At 34.5% G+C, this 26,792-nt stretch overlaps 1 protein-coding gene across 1 annotated transcript in view; it reads left to right on the top strand.

Moving 5' to 3' along the window:
* nrxn2a (neurexin 2a) overlaps positions 1–26,792 on the top strand; it is a 431,583-nt gene that overhangs the window by 138,518 nt on the left and 266,273 nt on the right. The window contains exons 10-12 of the mRNA XM_067375006.1: positions 4,165–4,548; positions 5,694–5,897; positions 10,227–10,253. Coding sequence (XP_067231107.1) covers positions 4,165–4,548; positions 5,694–5,897; positions 10,227–10,253 — 615 coding nt within the window. The remainder of the gene's footprint in view (positions 1–4,164; positions 4,549–5,693; positions 5,898–10,226; positions 10,254–26,792) is intronic.

The following is a 26,792-nucleotide window of genomic DNA, read 5'->3' as shown; positions in this document are numbered from 1 at the left end:
GTGTCGGTATTTTCAATGTCCTGAGGTAGCTTTAACAACATCAATAGTGTAATACTTAGTTTGTAATCAGAATATAGTCTCGTAAATAGTCAGGTTTAGCGTCAATTTAGTTATTTAAACGTAAGACAACATTAAAAAGACGCGTCCCTCTGTGTTCCTCCTCAGCAAAATTCAATTCGGCCATCTGTTTTTACACTTGTAAAAAAAAAAAAAAAAAAAGCGTCAAATATTGTACACTAGGATTCATTGAACAAAAGGAGAGCTTGCACTGATTGACAGCTTCAGTAAGGGAGAGAGAGCATGGTTTGCTGTGTAATTTGTGCAAAAGAGAAAAGTTATTGTTTTTCATGAGACTTTGTGAGTACTTTATACTTCACCTTGACAAAATGTATTTTTAAATCTATTAATTTTATAATGTTTGATATTTATTCAAAAGAGAAACGTGTGGAAAAAATTATACAGGAAATGTATAATATGAGCCAATAAATTCTCCTCTGCCGCCATCTGCTGGTTAAAGTGGTAAGTGCTCTTTATTTTTAAATGATAGTGTTTTCTATCAAATGTTGGATTTCCTACATCTTGAAACGTTTGTTTTTACAAATAGGAATGATCTCAGAAGGGTGAACAAATATTTTTGGTCATCACATTTAAAAAATAACATTTGAAGTGCTGGAAAAATGTTGCGTGTGAGTGTCCAAATGCAGACATCATGTTTCTTATTCAAACCATTAGCTTCATCTTTATTGCAATCAAAAAAACTGGTATATTGGCAAATTAGGTAAGTGTGATAACCATTAAAATATAAATACAACATTAAAAATGGCATCCACTGACAATGGTTTTGTGTCGATGTACAGCGTAACAGTTCACCAGAAATGCCCAAGCTGCGACCAGGAAGTAACTGTGCATATGGTTAATTGAGCATCATTTAAACACCACAGCCTACCTGAGTATTGTTGCCAACCATGTCCATCCCTTTATGACCACATTACCATCTTCTACTGGCTACTTTAATGTATAACACACCATATCACAAAGCTCAAATCATCTAAAACTGGTTTCTTGAACATGACAATGAGTTCACTAAACTCCTGAGCTCCACAGTCACCAGATCTCAGTTCAGTAGAGAACCTTTGAGATATTCTGGAACTGGAGTTTTGTGGCATGAGTGCTTTTGTACAATGATGAAAAACATTAGCAGTTGAGAAGTTTTAAATAAAATGTTCATAAATAAAATGATGTAAAATGAAATTGTTTCATAGAAGAAGAAAGAAAAAGGATTTTAAAAAGAAGAAAAAGAAATCCATTGCTCTGACCCAGAAGAATGACCCTACTCTGTGTAGCTGTCCAAAAATATTTCCAAAATGAGTCAATTTGAGAAGCATTAGAGATGGGCTGGATGGGGTGCTTTCTAGTGTGTGAAAGAGGGGTTTAAACATCATTATTTTTTGGGAATAGAAATGATTACTATTATCATTATAGAAATAACACTCATTAGCATACAGATGGATTACACATCGTTTTATTAATATACATGATGCATAAACAATAATCAGAAGACAAAGAGAGAGAAAAAACACAACCATACTGATAGAACAAGCAATAATCGCAGACAGTTTGTCTAAGATTATTTCTATGCACCGCTCATTTGACGTGACTGTATCAGCACTTTTACTGACCTCACCTCACCTCAAGATAAGGTGCACGAGCGCCAGGCGCGTTCTCCACAAGTCATCCTAACCATAAATATCTATGCTTCTAATAACGTATTGATTCTATGACTGACGGACGTGCATAATCTTCAGGAACACTGACATTTCTCTGTTCTTTCTCAGCTTCATCAGTTTATGCCTCGCTCTTCTTAGCTCTGCTGCCGCCATGTTTACAACACCTGGCCCCGCCTTGATGCAATGATTGACAGGGCGGGGTTGAGACGTGATCGGCTCAGAATGCATTTTCAAATCCACTTTGAATATTGCTACATTCATTGCGGGACATTTAATGAAAATGCAATCGCAATTGTCTTAACTGTGAGTGCAAATGCAATAAAAAATAAATAAATAAAACATTTAAATGGTCATTTTGCTACAGTTTTGCTTGAACATTTTAAACATATATAATAATTTCTGTAATTTTCATTTTAATTTTGCAACTTATAAAGCGTTAAAAAATATGTTTAAATTATATTTTAAAACTAGTGTAGGAAACAGCAAATGTAAATTATGTTATTGAACTTGAATGATCATTTTGCTCCAAATATTGCACATATAGTATGGAAAATGTAAATTTAAATACAGAAATGCATTGCCATTTTACATATTGCATTGCCATTTTGCATATTACATTTTAAATTGAATATTGCTACACATGTGCTTCCATACTGTTTGTCTTTCTCTGTAATCTCATTATCTGCCATTCTATTGATTGGTCTACCTATCCATTGTTCTGTTTGTCGTTATACAATATATCTGTTGTTCTATTTACAGTACAGAGGGTATGCACTGACATCACTAATGTATGTATATATATATATATATATATATATATATATATATATATATATATATATATATATATATATATATATATATATATATATATATATATATATATATATATATATATATATATATATATATATATATAGCTATGGAAAAAATTAAGAGACCACTTAACATTGATTTCTGAACTTGGAGTGGTATCTTAATTTTTTTCCATAGCTGTATATCATCATATTGTCCAGCCCTAAAACTTGTATAGTTCTTATCAGTGTTTATTTAAAAACACCCAATTAAGCAGAATATAAGATGGTTAATGTTTAATTAAATAGTTGTCAATACAATATATAACGATACAATCTATAGGGGATGATTTTTGCCCCAAAATCCAACTTTTTGAAACAAAATGATAACTGCAAATCTACATTTCTCTGCCTGGAGTCCAGTTGTTTCTGTGAATTGCAGCGATCCATTTACTTCTTTTTTCTGTAGCTTTCGGCAATCTGTAAAAATATACCTCAGATTTCTTTCTTCAGCAATATTTTTAAACAAGGTTTTATCAAGCTAGCATTCTTGACAAAATTTGCTTTTCTAATTAAAATTAGTCTTTAAATTTCAGTTAATTTAAGGGTTAGTTCGCCCCAAAAAAGAAATTTCTGTCATTAATTACTCTCCTTAATCATTCCGCACCCGTAATTTATCTTCGGAACACAAATTAAGATAGTTTTGATGAAATCCGAGAAGTATATGACTCGTCCGTAGACAGCAATATAATCACCACTTTCAAGGTCCAGAAATGTACTAAAGATCGTTAAAACCGTTGACGTGACTGCAGTGGTTCAACCTTAATTTAATGAAGTGCCGAAAATACTTTTTGTGTGCAAAAACAAAACAAAAATAATGTCTTTATTCAACAATATCTTCTCTTCTGTGTCATTCTCATATGTCCAGCGCTTTCAGGTTCTACATCAGACTCATTATTGGCCGGCTCCTGCGTCAGCATCACACTCATGTGTCTCACGTGTGCAGCGTCGGCCAATACTGAGCCGGCATTCGGATGTAAACACAGAAGCCTTCACTGTTGTTACTTCGGCAACTATTAAAGGACAGTGACAGGGAAGAGAAGAGATTGTTGAGCAAAGTCATTATTTTTGTTTTGTTTTTGTGCACAAAATTATTCTCGTTGCTTCATAAAATTAAGGTTGAAACACTGCAGTCATGTCGACAATGTTTTTAGTACATTTCTGGACCTTGAAAGTGTTGATTATATCGCTGTCTATGGACGAGTCATATACCTCTCGCATTTCATCAAAAATATCTTAATTTGTGTTCGATGAACGGAGGTCTTACAGGTGTGGAACGACATGAGGGTGAGTAATTAATGACAGAATTTTCATTTTTGGGTGAACTAACCCTTTAATTAGCCTTTCTTACATCCAAATTGAGGAATTGAATTGTGCATGAAAGGCACTGTAAATTCAATTCTAAATTATGCAAAATCTTGCAACAGTTTAATCAACATATCATGTAACCAGTTTTTATTTCTAAATCAATTCACCATTCTCGTATTAAAAATTGGACTACAATGTCTCTTAATATTGATGTATATAGATTCACAAGCATATGACCACTGATCTTTATTGAATCTTCATTTCCTGTCTCCTAGGCTCCATCTCCGTTAACGGCCGTAGCTTGCCGTTCTCCACCAACGAGGGCAGTGAGATTCTCGATCTCGATAGTGAAATGTATCTGGGAGGTCTGCCGGAGGACAGCGGCGGTCTTCCTCTCCCGCCAGAGGTGTGGACCGCCCGCCTCAGGCTGGGCTTTGTGGGTTGTGTGCGGGACCTCTTTGTAGATGGGCGCAGCAAAGACCTGCGGCGTTTGGCGGAGCTTCAGAGTGCTCCGGGTGTTAGCAGCTTCTGTACAAGGGAGACACATCGGAGATGCAGCTCCGAGCCCTGCGCCCACGGAGGCCGCTGCCGCGAGGGCTGGAATCGGCATGTCTGCGACTGCACTGGAACTGGATATCTGGGCCCCAACTGTGAGATGGGTAAGGAAAGTAGGGCTTAAAGCAGTAGGGAGAGAGGATTAAACATTGGATTACTTCTCACCAATGAGCAATTCTCATAAAGAAGTGCAAGGATCCAGTGCTTTACTCATATCATTTTATATTGAGATACAACTTTATTCATCACATCCCACCTGCCCAGGCCTTTGTTTGCTGTTGCGGTGTTGTTTCTAACTCTCTCCTGCCCTCTGCTGTCTGTCACTAAGAATAGCAATGTGACCACCCAATGTCCACTACAGACATGTTACTGGTGACTCAGCAAGGGTACACATACACTTGAAGCAATACTTTAGTAGTTTTCAGTAGTAAGTAACGTAATTGTTATACTAATATAAGGGAATTAGCGTTATTGATAGGCTGAGTGAATTAACAGAATGATATATATTTATTTTATTACTTAAAACGTCAGTGTTACTCCATGAAACACATGATAATAATGATACAAATAACTTCTACTACTACACTGTAAAAAAAAATTGTTAGATTAACTTAAAAAAAGTAAGTTTCCTGGTTGCCTTAATTTTGAGTTCATTGGAATTAAAAATTTGAGTTAATACAATGATTTAATCAACCAAAGCGCAAAATATTATGTTATCTGAATCACGTTAATTATTTAAATTGATTTAGCAAAAGAAAATATGTTGTGATAACAAATCATGAAAATAATTTCTTACAGTGTACTACTACTATTATTGATATTGATTTTGTTTAATTGGTTTATTTAGATTTTTTTTTATAAATTAAAATGATAATTTAACTACAATGACTTAATAGACAAATTAAGATGTACAATTTTACTTTAATTAATGTAATACATTTTTTGTTACATTTGTAGTTATATAATATTATAATTGTAAGTTTATAAATTTGTAAGTAATATAAATTTATGTAAAAAAAAACATATATATATATATATATATATATATATATATATATATATATATATATATATATATATATATATATATATAATTTAAAACTACGTAATAACTCCATAAAATGCATATTAATAATATATGGGGATATATGCTACAAATATGAACTATAGGTCCAACTGGGTCAGCAGAAAGATCCTTATTTTTGAGAGCTTGTTTTCTGATTTACTCTTGTTTTTCCTGCTCTCTCAGAGTCCGCAGTACTGAGTTATGACGGCAGCATGTTTCTGAAGATCCTGATGCCTCACGCCGTTCACACTGAAGCTGAGGACGTGTCTCTGCGCTTCATGTCACAAAGGGCTTACGGTCTGCTCATGGCCACCACCTCCAAAGAGTCCGCCGACACCCTGCGCCTGGAGCTAGACGGAGGAAGGGTCAGACTCACCGTCAACCTAGGTAACCTTTTAACCGCTGACCTCCGAATGTGAGACACTCATAGCACAAGTCTGGGGTCGCTCCCAGAAAGCATTTCACCCTCATTCCTCCATCTTTATCTCTTTCTTGACACTGTGTCTCTCTCTCTTTCTTCCTCTCTCACCTTTGCAGCCTTCAATGGCTAGCTTTTCTGCAGCTTTCAGAGCAGACAGCCAGAGAGACCAACCAATGTAGTTTTTTCTTTAGAAGACATATTGAGTCATACTAGGGGAGACAGAGGGGAAATGATCATTTTCATCATTTTCAATTTTCCTACATTTTTGTAACTGCCATCTTTAGGTACAAGAAACATATGATCATAATACTGAAACATACTGTAATATATATATATATATATATATATATATATATATATATATATAAAGGGCATAACTCAAATCAATAATATGATTGCTTTAATGCTTATTATCATTATTTAATTTCTATTATTTTAGTTGTCAGGAAAATGCAATTAAAGTATGCTTTTATTAAATAATTTTGCTCATTAAATTTTATTACATATGTTAAAGATTCAGACTTATTTTATACTGTGTACTGTTACTAGTATGACATTTGTCCATCAGCTTCACAGTTATAGTGATATAATATTACATATTAGCTATCATTTGATATTAATATTAAATTAAATAGTAAAAGATGTAAAAAAAAAAAAGTAATATTAACAAATTAACCTTATTTTAAAGTGTTAGCATTATATATATATATATATATATATATATATATATATATATATATATATATATATATATATATATATATATATATATATATACAGTACAGTCCAAAAGTTTGGAACCACTAAGATTTTTAATGTTTTTAAAAGAAGTTTCGTCTGCTCACCAAGGCTACATTTATTTAATTAAAAATACAGTAAAAACAGTAATATTGTGAAATATTATTACAATTTAAAATAACTGTTTTCTATTTGAATATAGTTCACAAAGTAATTTATTCCTGTGATGGCAAAGCTGAATTTTCAGCATCATTACTCCAGTCTTCAGTATCACATGATCCTTCAGAAATCATTCTAATATGCTGATCTGCTGCTCAAGAAACATTTAATGTGTACAATTGTACAAAATATTTGTGTACAATATTTTTTTTCAGGATTATTTGATGAATAGAAAGTTCAAAAGAACAGTGTTTATCTGAAATCTAATCTTTTGTAACATTATAAATGTCTTTACTGCCACTTTTGATTGATTTAATGCATCCTTGCTAAATAAAAGTATTCATTTCTTCAATTTCTTTTCAAAAAAATAAAAATAAAAATTCTTACTGACCCCAAACTTTTGAACGGTAGTGTATAATGCTACAGAAGCTTTGTATTTCAGATAAATGCTGTTCTTTTGAATTTTCTATTCATCAAGGAATCCTGAAAAAAAAAATACACAACTGTTTTTCAACATTGAAAATAATCATAAATGTTTCTTGAGCAGCAAATCAGCATATTAGAATGATTTCTGAAGGATCATGTGACACTGAAGACTGGAGTAACGATGCTGAAAATTCAGCTTTGCATCACAGGAATAAATTACTTTGTGAAATATATTCAAATAGAAAACAGTTATTTTAAATTGTAATAATATTTCACAATATTACTGTTTTTTACTGTGTTTTTAATTAAATAAATGTAGCCTTGGTGAGCAGACGAAACTTCTTTTAAAAACATTAAAAATCTTAGTGGTTCCAAACTTTTGGACTGTACTATATATATATATATATATATATATATATATATATATATATATATATATATATATATATATATATATATATATATATATATATATATATATATATATTTTAGTATTAACTAACATGAACTAACCATGAGCAATACATTTGTTACTATATTTGTTAATCTTTGTTAAAATCCAGCTGTTCATTGTTTGTTCATGTTAGTTCACAGTGCATGAACTAATATTAACAAATACAACTCTTGATTTTAATAATGTATTAGTAAATGCTGAAATTAACATCAACAAAGATTAATAAAAGCTGCATAAGTGCAGTTCATTATTAGTTTGTTAACTAATGTAGTTAACTAAAGTTAACTAATAAACCTTATTGTAAAGTGTTACCGAAATTATAGATATAAGGCTGTAAAACTTTAGACAGGGGAAGAAAATCAAAATATGAAAAGTAATACAATCACACTTCTTTTATTCCTTTTTTTTTCAAGCAGAGAGAGAACTTTATGGATCATACACTTGAATAAGTGTTAGCAGTCTAGCTTGTTTGTGATGGAAAAAATGTAATTGCCCTCTGATCTCCCCCACCTTAAGAACCATATTGTAATTCTCTCACTGTCCTCTCAGCTCAGGCTCCTGCTCTGACGGCAGACTGTGTCTGTTTGTACAGAAGATTACAGACAGTTCCAGTCCACAGGAGAGTCGAGTCTGAGCTAGTCTTTCTGTCTTAGAGCAGTGTGACAGTGAAACGGGTCCCTGGCTGTCTGTGGTCACTCTTCTGTAGCGGTTGACAGCTTGAGAGTTCACCACAGCCAAGAGTGCTCGCACTATTCAGTAGGATCAAATACCACCCCCCCACACACACACATAATATTGGTAAATATCTTAATGCCATGCTTAACAATTCCTTAATAATACAAACTTCGAATGCTATTCTCAGAGATTCTTCTATAAGACAAAATTTTCAAGAGATCAAGTGGTGGGTTCACAATGATTTTAGTGGTGCTTTAAAATTAATATTAATATTGTGATGATTTTAATGTATTTTTTATAGACGCTTAAGTTTTCTAATGAATGTGTCTTTAGAATAATGTTACATTCTTTCCTTGATTCTTTACTTCATTTAAACTTCAGATGCAAAAATGGCATTGGATTTGTTTCATTTTTGTGAATCTATTCAATATGGCCATGATTCAGAAAATCATCATCAGACTCATCAATTTCTTTGAATCGTCATGCAGAAATGTATTAAGATATTTTATTCGAAAAACAAATGCAGGTATACTGCCATTCAAAAGTCTGGGGGCCAGAGGTGTTTTTTTTTTTTTTTTTTTTTTTTTCTAAATAAATTAGTATTTTGTTTAGCTGAGGTAATGTTAAAGACATGTAATGTCACAAAAGACTTAAAAGTTAAGAGTTAAGACTTAAGACAAAAAAGTTTCTTTTTTATCAAATAATCATATATATATAATATATATATATATATATATATATATATATATATATATGTTTATATGATGTTTATAACTACAAATGTTGACTACTAAGGTTTTGATCCACTTCAAATGTTGACTACTGCATTTAAATACTAATATATATATATATATATATATATATATATATATATATATATATATATATAACAGTTTTATATATATTTTATATATTATATTATAACAGTTTTTACAAAATATTAAATATTCATCAACACAACTGTGTTCAATATTAATATAAGAAATGTTATCGAAATCAACATATCAGAATTAGCTTTGCATCACAAGAATAAATATAATTTTAAAGTATATTACAATAGAAAACAGTCACTCTAAATTCTAATATTTTGCAATATTACTGTTTTTACTCTGTTTTTGATAAAAAAATAAATAAATGCAGCATTGGTGGGCTTAACATTTAAAAAAATAATCATAAAAAAATCTTACCAACCCCAAACTTTTGAACAGTAGTATAACATATGTATTGTTATATTGGTTCATGAAATTGAAAATGAATATCATTCTGTTTTGTTCATTTATTAAATAATTTCTAAGTAGATTGTTAACAAGCTTTTATCATATACAATATTCGGGTATGTTCCCCCCTCTGATTTATAAAATCAGCATTTTAAGCCATTTCAGAGCAAGGCTGATTATATATATTTCAAAAGGCTGAAAAATATTGCATTGTATATTTGTTTAGCCCTATAGGTGACCTGTTTTTTAAAACAGAGCATGAGCTCTTGGCTGATGGTGCAGATTGCCCTTGCCTACAGTCATACTGTCACCACCCACATACAGGAAGGAGACAAAGCACAAGCTAAATCCAATGTTTTCTGTGTATACAGTATATATAAAAATTGCCAGGTGTCACAGATCTGGTCTTGTCATCACATAGATTCTCAGATGTGCTGTCTCTCGTCCTGGGATTGTGGGGTGTGGGCACTTGTAGAGAGGGCCATTCTGACTCTCACCTTGTCCCCGGATGGTTGACTCTATGCCAAAATTGTTTGTTTGTCTGCAGATTGAACCTTGAAGGATGTGGTTTTGAATTTTACTTTCTTTTCCTTTAAATCTCACCATCTCACTCTCTTTCCCACCAGATTGTATCGGGATAGACTGTAACCTTAGTAAGTGATTCTTTTATCTGCAATGCTATTTTTGTCTCTTTCTCTCTCTCATGCTCAGCCCCAATTCATCCAAAGTTTCTTCTCCTCCCTCGTAATCCTGTCTTCCTGCACCGTTAACACAGATTTTCTTTTGAACATGTTCCCAGTTGGCATCCCTCTCTCTTTCTCTCTTACTCTTTCCCCAACACCCCCCCAACCCCCACCCCACCCCCTTGCGTTCCCTCAATCTCAATCTCTTTTGTTCCGCAAAATATGCCGATTTGCTGCGGTGTTTGAAATTAAGCATAACCATCCCAACAGTTTCCATTTCAACACCATATGTTTCTCACTGCTCCTCCAATGCTCTAGTCTGGTTCATGTCCCTGTGGGACTCTTTTACATTAGGAATATACAATAATAAACCATATAATAAAAGGAGAAATCTTCATTTGCCAAATCAGGCGTGAGGTTGAACATTGCCTGTATTTGAGCAGTGTTACATCCATGTGTTGGGAAACGGTGCAGCCCTCAGTATTAGCTGTGCAGTGATTCCGAAGGTAAGTAGTGTGAATGAGATGTATGAGACTAAAGGACTGTGTGTTTGTGTATGTGTCCTAGATTTAGGGGGGGGGGGGGGGAAGATGACCACAGAAGTTAGCTAAATCTGACAAAAACTTTTAGGGATGTCCTCATTTGGAAAACAATTTATCAAAAATGTGCATTTTATTTTTTAAAATATTTTATTTTATTTTTTATTTTTTTTTAAAGGATAAAGTTAAGGTTCGTCAGTATTACTGTTTATATTTATTAAACTACTCACTGGAATACTTTATTAAATTATGTGGATCTACCTATCATTTATATTAGCTCACAGATTCCCAAGGGGTTAAAAAAAAAAAAAAAAATTATATATATATATATATATATATATATATATATATATATATATATATATATATATATATATATATATATATATACACACACACACACACACACACACACACACACACACATATATAATTTTTTTTTTGTTTTTGCCTGTTAAAATGTAATTTTAAAATGTAATCCTGTTAATTTATTCCTGTGATGCAAAGCTAAATTTTCATCATCATTACTCCAGTCTTCAGTGTCACGTGATACTTCAGAAATCATTCTAATATGCTGATTTGCTGCTCAAGATATATTTATTATTATTATTATTATCAATGTTGAAAACAGTTGTGCTACTTAATATTTTTTTTATGGACGCACCTTTCAATTTAATCTAAATTAAAATATTTTGTAACATTATAAATATCTTTACTGTCACTTGTGATCATCCTTGAATGCATCCTCGCTGAATACATTTTTTTTTTCTATTTTTTGTTTTTGTTTTCCCTGACTTACCCCAAATTTTAAATGGTTGTGTAGGTAGCTAGGTAATAATGTAGTAGTATAATGTCAGCTAATATCGGTACATTTATTCTTTACTTGGCTTTATACAGTATAAGCATTTATATAAAAAATGTGTGTAATTGGATGTGTTTTGTTTGGGTTTTATGAGTATATAAAAAAAATTACAAGGCAGTATGTGTCACATACAGTATGTGACTTCATCCTCTTTTTCCTTTGTTTGAGGATTAAAGCTTTTTCCATTTGCTTAAGAAATTCTAGACTACTAAAATGTATGCCACATAAAGTATTTACATGTAAATTAGGCCTGTAATTGTGAGATTTGTCTCTCTAGTACTTCATTAGTCATGAGGTAGGTGTTTGTGCTTCAGGACATGGTTCCCAAAAAGGCATAAAAACCTTTTGCGTAGTGAAATTTTTGACATGTTCACCATTCAAATGCGTCATCAAAGATTGTTCATGCATCTGTGATAATGACTCAACAAATTTGGATTTGTGGAATGTTTTTCATTATAAATGAAAAAGCATGATGCATCATGTGCTTATTTAAAATAAAATCAACTGTAAATCCTTTACGCACAACATTTAAACAGTAAGTAGGCCCACACAGACACCTTTGCAACTGTTTATTTATAAAGATACATATTCTGAGCTCCTTTTGTATTAGTGTGTGAAATATTTGGCTACTTTTTAGCTATCAATTACATAATATTTAACAGAATTTCACAGATTTCTCCAATTTAAGCTCATTTGACAGCACTTGTGGCAGAATGTTGATTTCCTCAAAATATGTTCTGCTTGTCCCTCCTTTTCTATAAGCTTCACGTTTCTGCTTATAAATCTTGCCTCAAACAAACCTTATACTGAAAATATTATATATATTTTACCACTGCTGAAATGCTGTATTCACCATTAAGGACTGGAACTTTCCTTTTCTTATTAGCATAATATCATGATTACATTCTCAGTTTCCACCACCAGGTGGCAACAAACACCATCTATTATAACATCAAGCTTGTGTCTCAAGCAAGTCTCAGACTCTGCAAGTGCTTTTTAACACTAGCACTACCAGAATTCTATAACTACTAGAACTGCCAATAGCGGTCATTTTGACTGTTCATACCAGACAGCAGTGAATGTCATTTTTGTCATGTTATATTTACTTCAAAGCTTCTATGGTCATGTTTTATGAAAAATGTGGGGTAATTTAAGCATACATAATATAATATGTTTGTGATATTATTGTGTAAGAGCTACTAGACCTCCCACAAAAGTGCATGCCGCAATTTGCTTTCCGCAGTTTGCATCCGGCAAGCTGGAGATCAAAGTTTTTCACCGCAGTTAAAATGTTGTTTTTGAAAGTCAAAATGTCAACAAATATAAAATGAAGCAGAATATTTCGTTAGATAAAAACATATTGTGAATTTTGGAAATGATTACATCTGTCTTTATTCAATACATTTTGACTTTTGGAGTTTACAATGCTTTAGCATTATCGGAAATGTTTGGACCACACGAATCGGAAACAATTTTATGCAGCCTCTAATGAAATCTAGAAAATCTTTTTTTACGAACCGGAATTATCTCTGAATCACTTTCAGAATCAGTGTCAGACGAACTGTCAAGATACCAAGAGACATCGCTCTGCTCCTCCATCAGACTCTGCATCATCAATGTTCTCAAGCAAGGATAAAACCTCAATGACAGTCATTTTCTTTCTTGTTGCCATTTTGACGGTAAAGCTAAGTTTTAGCTTAGCAAAAGCATACAAAACTGCCAGAGAAAGGTTGCTAGGCAACGGCTACGCACATCTTTAACGGCGGGAAAAAGCGCTGAGGAGATACAACGCCTGTAATATGTGCGGTCAAATTGACCGCTATGGCCATTCAAGGTAGAAATACTCAGAACTCTTTTGTGTTTTGTAATTTTAATAAAATAACAATGTTAAAATAAAATTTACATTAATTTAAGAAAAGTCATGGAACTGTAGTTATATGGGTTTTATTTTAACAAAGTTATTACATTGCAAATCTTTAAAACGGTCAAAATGACTGCCTTGGTAGTTCTAGTGTTAAAGGACTGAATCTACAAATCATCCCTTTTTAGTGAAACTAACATCAAATATGTTACAAACTAAGGATTTGATGACACATATTAAGTTTTATGGCATGCCCGCTATTTAGGACCCAAGAAGCAATTTATCGTGCAAAATGCTCACGGGATGATGAATCTCTGCTTGGTCATACGTGGATAAGTACATTCATAATCGGGCGAGCATGACCATTTGATATGTTAACCTGTGAAAGTGTTTCACAGTCCCCTCTACGCTCTCAATATTAACTCGATGGGTATGTCAAACATATTTAGACTGATGGAAATTTTAATGACAGTAAAATGTTAATTGACTTTTAAATAGACAGAAATGCTGGTAGTTAAAGTAAATTATACCCAATTAGGGCCCTCTGCCATCTGTTAGAAGTGTATTTTTTTTCTCCTCACCATGATGTGCATTTTAAACAGTTTAGCAAGGAGTAGTGATGAATACGAAGCAGATTCAGATGACGTTACCATGCAAAAATCACTTATTAATGTTAAATTAACTTTAGGTTTTGGGGAATATTTGACATTCTCCAATGCCTAAAGCTATTCATCAAAGTTTGATATAAAGATCTACATTATATCTAACATCTAGCACTGTTATAACTTCTATTCGCTTACACAAACAATTTGTATTTGTTCTCAAATCATTTATGCTGTCGCAGTTTCATCCGAAGTGCTGAGTAATACGAGGCCGAGCCGAATCGACACATGCGCTCTTAGATTTAAAAGCAGGGATGGGCAACGATTTAAATTTAATTAACAAGCTGCCAGAAGGTGTAGAAAGACAACTCCCCCTCGCTCTGCCTCCTGCTCACTTAGTCTGGTTTTTTTTTTTTTTTTGTTTTGTTTTTTAGAGCTGGAAGAGCTAATTAGAGGGATGAAATGACACCGACGCATTCCAATGCAAAGAATGTCACACATACCTGGTTGTTAAGAGTTTTACTTCCAGTTACTGTATCTACAGTAAAGTGTGATTTTAAGCTGCAAACAGATTGCCTACCATATTATACGAAATCATCCATGAGATTCCGAGTGCTACAACAACCCTACAAATAGGCTGACGTTGTTTCTCGGAGGGTCCATTGACTCCTGCAGCACCAATTAGAGTAGCCAGCAGTGCAGACTGAGGGGCTTTGAACCGCCATGTCAGGCAGTAGCCGCTCCGCACGATGTAGGCTGAGGCAGCTGCATCGGCCTGACCCATTTTTCCACGCACACCCCTGCCACCTCTGAACACGTGCCAACCGGGGGCCGTAGCGGCCTGGCAGCAGGCGCGTCTCATAACCGTTACTTTAGCTTATTATCGGCGAACGTTCACTGCTGTTGATTGGTTTCGTGTCGGTGGTTGGACTCTTGAGGTCTGTGAGGGATTTGGTGTGTGTGTACTGTCACTTTAAACCTGTGTACCGAGGCACAGTGTGGTTTTGTTCTTCGGCCATAAAACTTCTGAGCCTATAAGATGATTATACAAATACCCAGGGCCAATTCAATTTCCTTTCAATTCAGTTTAAGTATAATGCGTTTGTCTCATGTTACACACAAATGCTCAGGCATCACCAGTCATTCTCTGTTATAATGAGCAGAACTGTTTTTCCAATTTTTTTTTTTTTTTTTTGAAGCAGTGTTTAAAGACACCGTATCAATGCGGATTGTATCTGTAAGTGACAAATGTAAAGGAGAAATAAAGAGCATATTTATACAGTAGTTAAGTCAATAGCAGAGCTCAACTTGCAGCTGCAGATGAAAAATAGCTTTTAACAATCACAGTAATCATAGTGTAGTTGTGATTTTATCGGCCGATATCGGCATCGCCATATATGCCACAGATATTTCACCGATATGAACATTTTCAGCTTGCACTTGCATGCGGTTCATCTCAAATCTGGCTTCCCAATACGTTACAACAACGATGATCAAAAATTGTGGACAAAACAGTCACTCTTTGTAAACTTGGTTCACTGCTTGTGTCACATGCTCGAATGTGAGCAGTCATTTACGCCATCATCACCTGGGTGTTGATAGCGCGCGAGCATAGGTGAGACATGAACAGCACGTTGCTATCTGTGTTTAAACTAAGCTCATTTAAGCCTTGCTAATTTAAACACCCATGAGCAAGACGCGAAAGAGAACTCGAAAGATTTGTGTGTGCACTCATCGAAGCGTGCACACGCTTATCTCAGACAGCGTGCAAATACTGAGTTCTCTTTCAAGTCTTGCACGTGAACGGACAAATTCACACAAAAATTATGCCAACATGCCTGTATTGGCGAGTATACTAGCAAACATAGTCGGTTATGTCTTAAATGAACGTATAACAGTCGAGAAATATGACGCATGTGTAACAGTATATGTGCTGGATCGTGCATTATGTCTTAAAGGGAAAGAAGCCTAATATTCCTGCTGTTTGTGTTTTTAAAGGTGCCATCGAATGGAAAATTGAATTTAGCTTGGCATAGTTGAATAACAAGAGTTTAGTACATGGAAATGACATGGAAATGAGTCTAAAACACCATTGTTTTCTCCTTCTTATATAAATCTCATTTGTTTAAAAGACCTCCAAAGAACAGGCGAATCTCAACATAACACCGACTGTTACGTAACAGTCGGGATCATTAATATGCACGCCCCCAATATTCGCATTAGGGATGTGCACAAATAGTCGAATATTCGTTCTGTAATTAATACTTGAAAAATAAAAATACTATTAGAATTTTACTATGTTGCTTTGCTAGCCGTAAATGCAGTGAATCCATTATAAATCCTAAGCAAAACTCGCAGTTATAACTAAATGCACCGGGTGGCGCTGTGGAGCGTGTTTAACAAGTTTATTTTATTTGATCGTCACATATGTTGTCGTCTGCCTCGCAAAGTTTGGAATTACTTAGATGAAAATTGTCTTACAAAATGGAATTACTTTTGATCAAATTAATTAATGAAACCGAGTTATAATATCAACACCATAATGAGAAAACACATGAAATCTAAATACCCGTCGAGTGAGGAAAGACAGCTGTCCATCACTGAATTCACGACAGGTGAGCGCAGCTAAGTTATCCCTGAGTGAGCCAAGATGATAACTTATCTGATAGCAAAATGATTTTGAGACAGGGACGTGCACAGGAATTTTGAGGGGCAGTTGCTCTGACCTAAAAAAAGGGCACTCCCCTACCAACCCTAATAATAATTCAACGGCCCGTCGTCAATTATTCCTTACTTGAATCACAGCTTAAATAGTGTTTTGACATGGACAACCCAAGTGCATTTATACCTCAAACTTGCGTCTAGTTAACTTTCTAAAGTAGCAATCGCTTCTCGGGTCGACATTAACACACTGACAAAATTATATTATAATTAAAAATATTTTTATACCACTTTTTAATGTGTGATTGTGTAAAGGTTTTCACGAGATACCAACCTTTCGCGAACTTGCTTCCAACACTCGTTCTCATGGAGGCGCGGTGTGCACGGAGGGGCTGTGCGCGCGCGAGTATGTGAGAGAGACGCGTGAGTGAGAGACGCAGGGAAATGAAATGCAGCTGAATGTTTGCTCTAAGAAAGACATTGACAAAGACGAAAACTAAGGACATTTAATCTATAATTTTATTTTATTTTAGTTAGTTTTGCCAAACACACATTACAGTTTTGGTTAGTTATCGTTTTTTTGTAATGCCTCGTTTTTATTTTTATTTCAGTTAACGACGATGTTTTTCCCCACCTACTTTTCGTTTTTTCGTTCGTTTTCATTAACGATTATAACCTTACTCACCTTTCCGACAACGTTAAGTCGTCTAACCCGACAACCGCGACAATCTCCTTCTAGTGCCGCTCATGCAGGCTCAGCTCAGGTGCCGGTCGCGTGCAGCGCTGCAGCCTCGTAAACAGAGTTTGCCCTTCCCCTACTGACTTTCACTTTCGGACGGGTGCCCGAATATGGAAGTGAATGAGGCTTTGTGATTTTTTTTAATGTATTTATTTATTTTATCTAGGCCTAAGTGAAATTCTGCATCCATTGTACGATTTTTTTATTTATTTTTTTCCACCTCGGAAGGGCAACGTGAGTCGAGAAGGGCATATGGGCAGTTGCCCGGGCAACCTGAGCAACCCCCCTGTGCACGTCCCTGTTTTGAGACGTATGCTTTCGTCGAGGGAGATATATTTACGAACAGAAAACAAAGTGCTACTGTTAGAAACTTAGCTTAGCACACAGTTATGTAGGCTATTATTATCTTTGTGTCTCTGCAACGTCTCTCAGCACAGCTCGTTTTCTCATCCGAGTATATGGATATTATTGTTTCTCAACATGAACATGTGAAACAATATAAACACGATAACCATATACTGACTCGAGTGTATTATGTACGTTTTTTACAATAACTGGCGCTGTCTGCTTTATTAGTATTTTTCCCGCTCGCGCTGCTTGAGATTAAATGCTTTTGTTCTTAATATTTTCTGTTTACACATATTGTTTAATGCTTTGAACTAAAAGAAAAACTTAAGACATTAATGTAAGCTTGTTGTGTATATTGCCTAATTGTAAGCTTGTTCAGAAATGGTTACAAAATATTGATGAATATAAAACAATAATGTCTTTCTCGTTTAACCTCATTTAAATAAACGAATATTCGAATATTCGTTTTTTTACGAGCCCAAATATTCGAATACAATATTTTGGAAAAATGCCCATCCCTAATTCGCATATGCCAGCCCATGTTCAAGGCATTAGACAAGGGCAGCCAGCATTAACGTCTGGATCTGTGCACAGCTGAATCACCAGACTAGGTAAGCAAGCAATGACAATAGAGAAAAATGGCAGATGAAGTGATAATAACTGACATGATCCATGATAACATGATATTTTAAGTGATATTTATAAATTGTCTTTCTAAATGTTTCGTTAGCATGTTGTTAATGTACTGTTAAATGTGGTTAAAGTTACCATCGTTTCTTAATGTATTCACGGAGACAAGAGCCGTCGCTATTTTCATTTTTAAACACTTGCAGTCTGTATAATTCATAAACACAACTTCATTCTTTATAAATCTATCCAGCAGTGTGTAACGTTAGCTTTAGCCTGTTAGCCATGGAGCACTATCAAACTCGTTCAGAATCAAATGTAAACATCCAAATAAATACCATGCTTACGCGATTAGACATGCTGCATGACAAACACTTTGTAAAGATCCATTTTGAGGTTTATAGCTGTTGTTTAAGGCAAGCGCGTGCTCCAGGAGCAGGGAGCGTGAGGAATTAAAGGGGCCACAGCCTGAATCAGTGCATTTCTAATTATGTCCCAAAATAGGCAGTTAAAAAGAAAATTATTTTTAAAAAACCTATGGGGTATTTTGAGCTGAAACTTCACAGACACATTCAGGGGACACCTTAGACTTATATTACATCTTGTGAAAGAACGTTCGATGGCACCTTCAATGTAAATCAAACAACAAATGACAAAGAAATCACTCACTGCTCTTGACTGAATAGCTTTTGTAACTTCAATAATCTTTACTTAATTTATACAGTGAAGATAATATGCAGTTATTTTATATTTGTTTATTTTATTCATTTCCTGTACCGGAAAACTGCTGCTGTTGCTTGTAGTTTGATTATTTGTTTTTATTTTCTTTACTTTTATTTGACAATTGTTCTAATTTCCCTGAACAAAGCACATATCGAACCATACCGAAACCGTGACCCTAAAACTGTGATACTTTGGCACACCAAAACCAATATCGGTCGGGCTCTAGTTGTGATGTAATAATGATTTAGATTTAGCTGTTGCGGGAATTCATAAGAAACAAGGAGGAAATGGAGCTACCTTATGCTAAGTAAATTTGTAAATGCTAAGTACTCTACATTTAAAGGTACGCTATGTAATTTTTGGCCCTCTAGTGGTTAAAAAACAAAACCATGCATTTTGCAGAATAACATTGTTTCGGTTGTGCTTCGGCTCTGCGTTACTGTGCGGATGAATATGGTTATCCTACTGCTCTACAACAACGCATAATGAAATTACCCTTCACAAGACATATGTTTTACAATGAACTCTTAGAGAGTTACATATGGTAATTTATCTGTTCAATAAATACTTTATTCTCCGGTTGAGCAATAAAAATACCATCTCCGCACCGCTTTTACAACATTATGAATCCTTCAGTACTTGCCATCTCTGAAAAGCCAAGCCAATGCTGATTCTTGTTTTATTATAATCTCTCACATTTTCTTTTTGCCGGCAGACCCTCCTCTGTTCTGCGTTATTTTATTTGTGACTTCCCAGAGGTACAAGATTTAGCGTGCTCCGTGTCATCCTTTCTTGCTTGTTGTGATAACTAACCTATGCCACTCCAAAACTATACACGTGTCAAAGTAGCCGGAACAATATTTCTTTATTTACGGATATGACGAGTATTGCACGGGCGAATGATGTATGTCCACTCTTTCGCGCAGAAACCATACCGACTCGTCTAAAATATAAACACTTAATAAGCTTATCATAATGAATCAGGGTAGGACAAAAACACATTTTGGAAGAAGGATTGATGGTGTATTGGCTCATTATTTAAATTTTGTTAATTTTGAACCAAAAAAAAGTTACGTAGTGTACCTTTAAATATAGTTCCAAACATAGGTTCAGTCCTGTCAATCATCATTATGAGCGTTTATAAGCAGCAGTCACTCCGTCATCCCAGCGACAATTCTTCCAGCATCCCTCTCTTTTCCTCTATTTCTCTTATTCTCCCTCTGCACAGTACTGTTGTAGGGGGGTTTAGCTTGGAACTTGAGCCAAGCCTCGGGTTCGAGCCTCCTTCGAGGACAGCAAGCCAAGTTTATTTACTATTAACCCTCTGGAGTCTGAGGCTGATTTGGGGCTTGGAGAAGTTTTGACATGCCCTGACATTTGTGCTTTTTTCAGTTGTTCATAAACCTATTAATGGAAAAAGTGTCATTACACTGTATTCAGCACAAACTAGGCTACAATAATATGTGAGGAACATGTATGTACATGTTTGTGTTTTTGAAGGAATAACATTTATGCGTGGTTATTGAAAAAACAAAAAACTTAAGTAACTGAAATAAAGCCCAAAAAAGTATAGTAAATCTGTGTTTACAATACTTTAGGGTATTGGAGGTTGTAGACTAGAGTTTTTGCTTCAGAATTATGTAAAAATTATGCTGACTACTCTTTCATATAAAACAATATATTGATTTAGTTTTTGTAAGACACTTTTTGCCAAGAAACACAGTATGCATGGAGGTGTGAATCACTACTTAATAATGGGCCATTCTCACCTGAGAAGACAAAAGAATCAAATAGTAATGAGCTGAAATGACTTGCATGAGGCATTTCAGTCAGGTAGGCTGTGAAAAAAACCTGTGATGTCTCAAACTCATCATAATATATGAAACATACAGAAAAATATTATTACAATATAAAGTAATGGTTTTATATTATACTTTAAAATATAATGTATTTCTGTGATGCAAAGAGTCTGAATATAGGCTCAGAGTGTTAACAATTAAGACTGAATGGGCAGGCAAACATGTGAAACAGCATTAATTACCATCTCATTTGTTTTATATCCTGTGAATTGAACTTAGCTCTAAAAATGTTCAAAACATACTTATAGACATGGTTGGGCAAAAATACAGCAAAATGTATTTTAAAATAAAATACCAAATGCCTTAATTTTAAATGTATCAAAATAAACTACAAAATACAGCAGCCACACCATGCATCAAAATAAACTACTGTATTTTTGTATTTTAAAAATACTAAAAATACTTTTACAAGAGAGCATGAAATTTCTTTGCAAACCTTCCATCAGTTGGCCTATTTGATCAATCCCTTCACCATTACACTCACTCAGTTGATTAAGGTAAACAATGTTTGATAGCTTTTCTCTCCCAGTCATGCAATCTGACATAGGCAACCAGTTAAAGGCACAAAACAGTATGTACAGCAGGATTTTTGGATTAAAATATCCAAAAACGACTAGAACAGTGTTATATATTGTATTGACTTGTGTTCTTACATTATCCCAAATGTTTCCAAGAATGTTTAACTCCAGTGAAATAAACAATTTTAACCAGGACACAGGCTGTGTCTGTGCTTCGCCTGTCCATTACATCATACCTGCGTTACCCTCGGTTTCTGCTTTTATTTTGTAGAAACCATGGAAACACCAAAGATGCATTATATTCCTCATCTGTCTAATAAAACATATTATATGTTTTATTAGACAGATGAGGAACTGTTTGGATTCATCAAAACAGAAAACTAATCATGTTTTATAGCTTTTTGTTTAAATCTCGTTTTCTTCATTTACCACGAGTACCATGTTTTACCATGTCTAATATCAAGCCTCTGAGCGAATAATGCAGATTAGCATTATAACAACTTTGAACACACAAATGTATCTAATAAACAGCGCTATGTTACCCCATATATGCTTGATCGGAAAAAGTGGAAGCGGTGACTGTGGCATGATAAAAGTTTTGCTGCTCTCGAGACGCGTGTCGCGCTCGTCTCTCATTAGCATTCGCTCCAGCGGCCTCGTACAGCTCCAACATCACTCAGCTCTGCTCTGCTTCATACTACAGTAACGTTAATACTCTCATTAAACATGTTTTCTGACCGAGTCCGTTCGCTATTCTTTTCCACTGGCTGTAGACGTGAAGACAACACATCCCATGATTTCACAAAATCAAGGATAAGCAACTGAATAAGTGACTGAATAAGCGACCTCTAGCGGCGAAAATGTACATCTTGTGGCTTTAACAGATCAAATATTCACATATCCCTGTGATCTCCTAGATGAAGGTTAGTTTAAAGTAACCAATAGTTTAATGTTTAACAGTTTGCAAATGACTGTATCCAAATTTACTTACTTGGTGTTTGGTAATGAAGGGCCTACTTTGCATCAGCAACACTGACTCGATGACAAACAAGTCATTCATAAGAAGACAACTGATGGCACCTGTATTCATAGCAACTAGCTTCTAACTAATGAATCATTTGATTGTTAATCATAAATATAGGGGGCTGCTGCTCAGTAGTGTTAATTTCGTCACCTATTTTTAATTTAGTCTTAGTCTTAGTCTTGTGCCAAATGTCCTTGTTAGTTTTAGTCATATTTAGTCATTCACATATCTTTTTTTGTTAGTCAAGTTTTAGTCGACTAAACGTCTCGTCATTTTAGTCTAGTTTTAGTCAAAAGAATACTCAAGGTATCTTAGTCAAGTTTTAGTCGACTAAAAGTCTTAATTTTAGTCTAGTTTTAGTCAAAAAATTGTAGTCTTTTTTAAGAAATAACACATTATTACTGAGATTATTACTGATAAACATTTCAGTAAAAAAAAAAAAGTGTTTCACATATCTCAAACATTGGTTAAATGTCATAATTATAATAATAATACACTTGTTGAAAGATTTTTGTTGAATGCAAATGTTAAACGTGTCTGGTTTTCAATTTCTGATTTAGGAGACTTTCACAAATGATTAACCTGTTCTGAAGAGTATTTTATTTTAACCAACACAATTCAAAAGCTAGCATGTCGTCGTCGCTCGTCACTCGTGTTCGCTTTGGGTGTTGTGTGTTCAGCAGTTTCGTGTTGCAGCCACAGGCGTATGAGACCTGTAAAGCCTCGTTTACACTGCACGCGTGTGCGGCTCGTTACGGCTGCGACGCGGCTACCGGAGCTGATACACGGCCACTCTATTCAATGCTTGTTTACACCTGCCGCGCCGCGGTGCGTTTGAGAAGCATTTGAGAAGCCGCTTCGCTAAAGATAGGCGCCTCGCCTCCAAGACGCGCAGCTCAAATACAAAACAAAGTCAAAATAATCACCCTGTGTAAGAGGTTCGACAAGAGATTCGAAGTTGAAAAACTTGAAATTTCTTTGTTTGAGTTGACATCGCGCAGAGGACGGAACAACACCTTGCCGGAGCCGTAACGAGCCGCACACGCATGCAGTGTAAACAAGGCTTCAACGAGGCTTAACTTGAGCAACAGCGCGAAGCCGCAAACTCGTTCTGAATATTTTAAAGGCGTAACAGCTGATGAAAAAGCAGAGACGATTGTAGACGAAAATGAAGAGAGATTTTATCTTAGTTTTTATTTTATACAAAACATTTTCGTCTCGTCTTTTTTCGTCAACAATAATGCATGTTAATTTAGTCTTAGTCAGCGTTTTTGGACAGTGGTGCAGTCTTGTCATCGTCTCGTCTTAGTCATGAAAAAAAAGGTCGTTGACGAACATATTTCGTCTCGTCTCGTCTGACGAAATTAACACTACTGCTCAGTATAATAGTTTTCAAGGACACATTATTTAAACTGGTAAACTATTTAGCCTAGGCTACTAAAACAAACACCAAATCTTAACATCTGTTCTGAACTCAAGTCTGGGCAAACCACTGAGTAAGCACCAATCAGAGGTCGCATTTTTGTCATCATGTAGACTTCTCACAAAGTATTTTACAGTATTTTAAAACTAAAAAATACAAAGACATTTTCATCAACCCTATCAAATACAAATTACAAAATACTATTTTGTATTTGAAATATGTATTTGAAATGCATGTATCATAAATATTGCCCATCCCTGCTTATAGAATGTTATTAAAGCCTTTGTTTTGTTCACAAAATTATAGATCAGTATTTACTAAATGTATATTTGTATAACGAAAAGCAAGGTTGTTTTCTCAAAGGTACCGCCAGTTGGTTTCTATTCTCTGGCTCACATGTCATTATCTTTTAACATAGGAGCCAGAGAATACAAACCAACCAGCGGTACATTTGAGTGTATTATCTCAAAGATATTAAATCATTCATCATTTCCCTCGAATCACCACATCATAATTAATTATTAAAAAAAAAGACATTTATTTCCAGTACAGATGCACATTTTTCCAAAAATAAATGAAACAACAATTCTAAATTAGTCCAGCTGAAGCATGTATTAAACTCAATGCAACAACAGTGTAATCTCGATGGATTTAAACCATAAATCTCTTGTTTAAAATGTATTTCCCAGGGCACATTATACAACATACATTAAATCCATCACATTAATAATGCAAAGGAGAATACTAACAATAGTACTTCAGTAATAATAATAATGTGTATAATGTGCTCTACAACATTAACACACACATATTTATATATATATATATATATATATATATATATATATATATATATATATATATATATATATATATATATATATATAAGGTATGTATGGCTTGTTCCACGACCGCATCAAACTTCTGTCATGGTCCTCAAAACTGAACCATGAACAGTTTTTAAAAGTTATTTGACCAAGAATGATTAATTTTCGAATCTGGAATTGCTAGTTTTGCTAGATTCTAAACATCTGATAGAAAAGAAAAAAAACAAACAAACAAAAAAAACAATAAACATAACATGATTGCTATTTGAATGTTTGCAGTATAGCGACACCCCTGAGCAGTTGCAATCAATTCCAATGTACTTGGCAAATGTGTTGTTTTTATTTATTCATCTGGTGGCACCAGATACTCTTTAATTGGTAATGACAAATGCAGACATAATTAATTTATAGCATTAACAAGATGACCCATTGAATTCATTTTGGGAGTGATGACTGAATGTATTTTTAGTCCAGTGCCTGTATATAATATTAGTATGAACAAGTTGAGAGGCTGTCATATATGTGGTCAACTTACTTTGTTGTGTATTTTCAATAAAATAACCTTTATATTGATTTAATGGATGATCAAATCGAATGGTCAAAGATGACTGTAAAAATAAATCTCCATTGTTTATCCCTTTGAGCTTTAATTCATAAAATTAGCAGGGTGATCATGAACATGAAATTGTCCAGCCATGACTTCCTGTTCCACAGGAGTATAAACATGAGGAAACACAAAGGCCAAATTCCCTTAATCATTCATCACAATGAGTAAAACCAAAGAATATAGTTCTGATGTGCAGCAAAAGATTGTTGAGCTTCACAAAATGGAAAGTGGCTGTAAGAAAATAGCTAAAGCATTGAAGATCCCCATTTCCACTATCAGGGCAATAATTAAGAAGTTCCACAGCTGGAAAATTGCAGAGATTAGTTGAGTCTTGAGTCTCAGAAACACTAAAAAAAAAATATCAAAAGCACCTACATTCCCACATCGGGAGGGTTTCAAGAAAAATCCTCTGCTCTCATCCAAAACAGTCTCCAGCATATTCAGTTGTCAGACAAGACTGGAACTTCAAATGGGACCAACTTCTATGGTCAGATGAAACTAAAAAAAAATAGCTTTTTGGCAGCAAACTCACCAGATGGGTTTGGTGCACACATGGATAAAAAGCACCCCATGCCCACGGTTAAATCTACTGCTGGATCTTTAATGCTTTGGGCCTATTTTTCTGCTGGAGGTCCTGGACATCTTGTTCAGATACACGGTAAAAAAATTAATCACTCTAAAATATCCAGATAGAAATTAGATTCCCATTCACAATGGGAAGTGCCCAGGCAACATTGCCCAGCAACATTGCTCAAAAAGTTGCCCTGTGGCATGGATATCATTCACATTTATTATAAAGACTTATTGCAAAACATTTCATTGTAGCTGAATACCATGATCAAAGGCTAAAGAACACTTACACAAGGAACTTTTGCCTGTGGTTTAAAAATACCTTAGGAAAAACACTAGCCTGACTAATATAAATTTCAAGCATTATTAAAGACAAGTAAACACTCAGCAATTAACCATCTGATATTGTTAATTAGGTCATAAATGACTTTGTTATTGTTGTTAAATAATTTTTTTTTTTTTTCTTTTTTGTTCATTTTCATACCGTGATATACTGTTATATATATATACATACACACTATACAGGCTCGCAGAAAGTATTAGAAGAACAGCATATGTATGTGTCACGATTCTCCTTAAGGAATATCTCGGTGTGTATGTTTTGTGTGGGTGCGTGGTTGTGTGAAATGTAAATGAGTTGTGTTTGCATGTGTAGGTATGCTCATGAGTGCCAGTATGCGTGTCTGCACTCTCTCTGGAGACGTTTGAGTTTGTACTGT

The sequence above is a fragment of the Chanodichthys erythropterus genome, chromosome 22 (assembly GCF_024489055.1).
Source record: "Chanodichthys erythropterus isolate Z2021 chromosome 22, ASM2448905v1, whole genome shotgun sequence".
Lineage (NCBI taxonomy): Eukaryota > Metazoa > Chordata > Actinopteri > Cypriniformes > Xenocyprididae > Chanodichthys > Chanodichthys erythropterus.
This window is presented reverse-complemented; position numbering and strand designations above follow the sequence as displayed.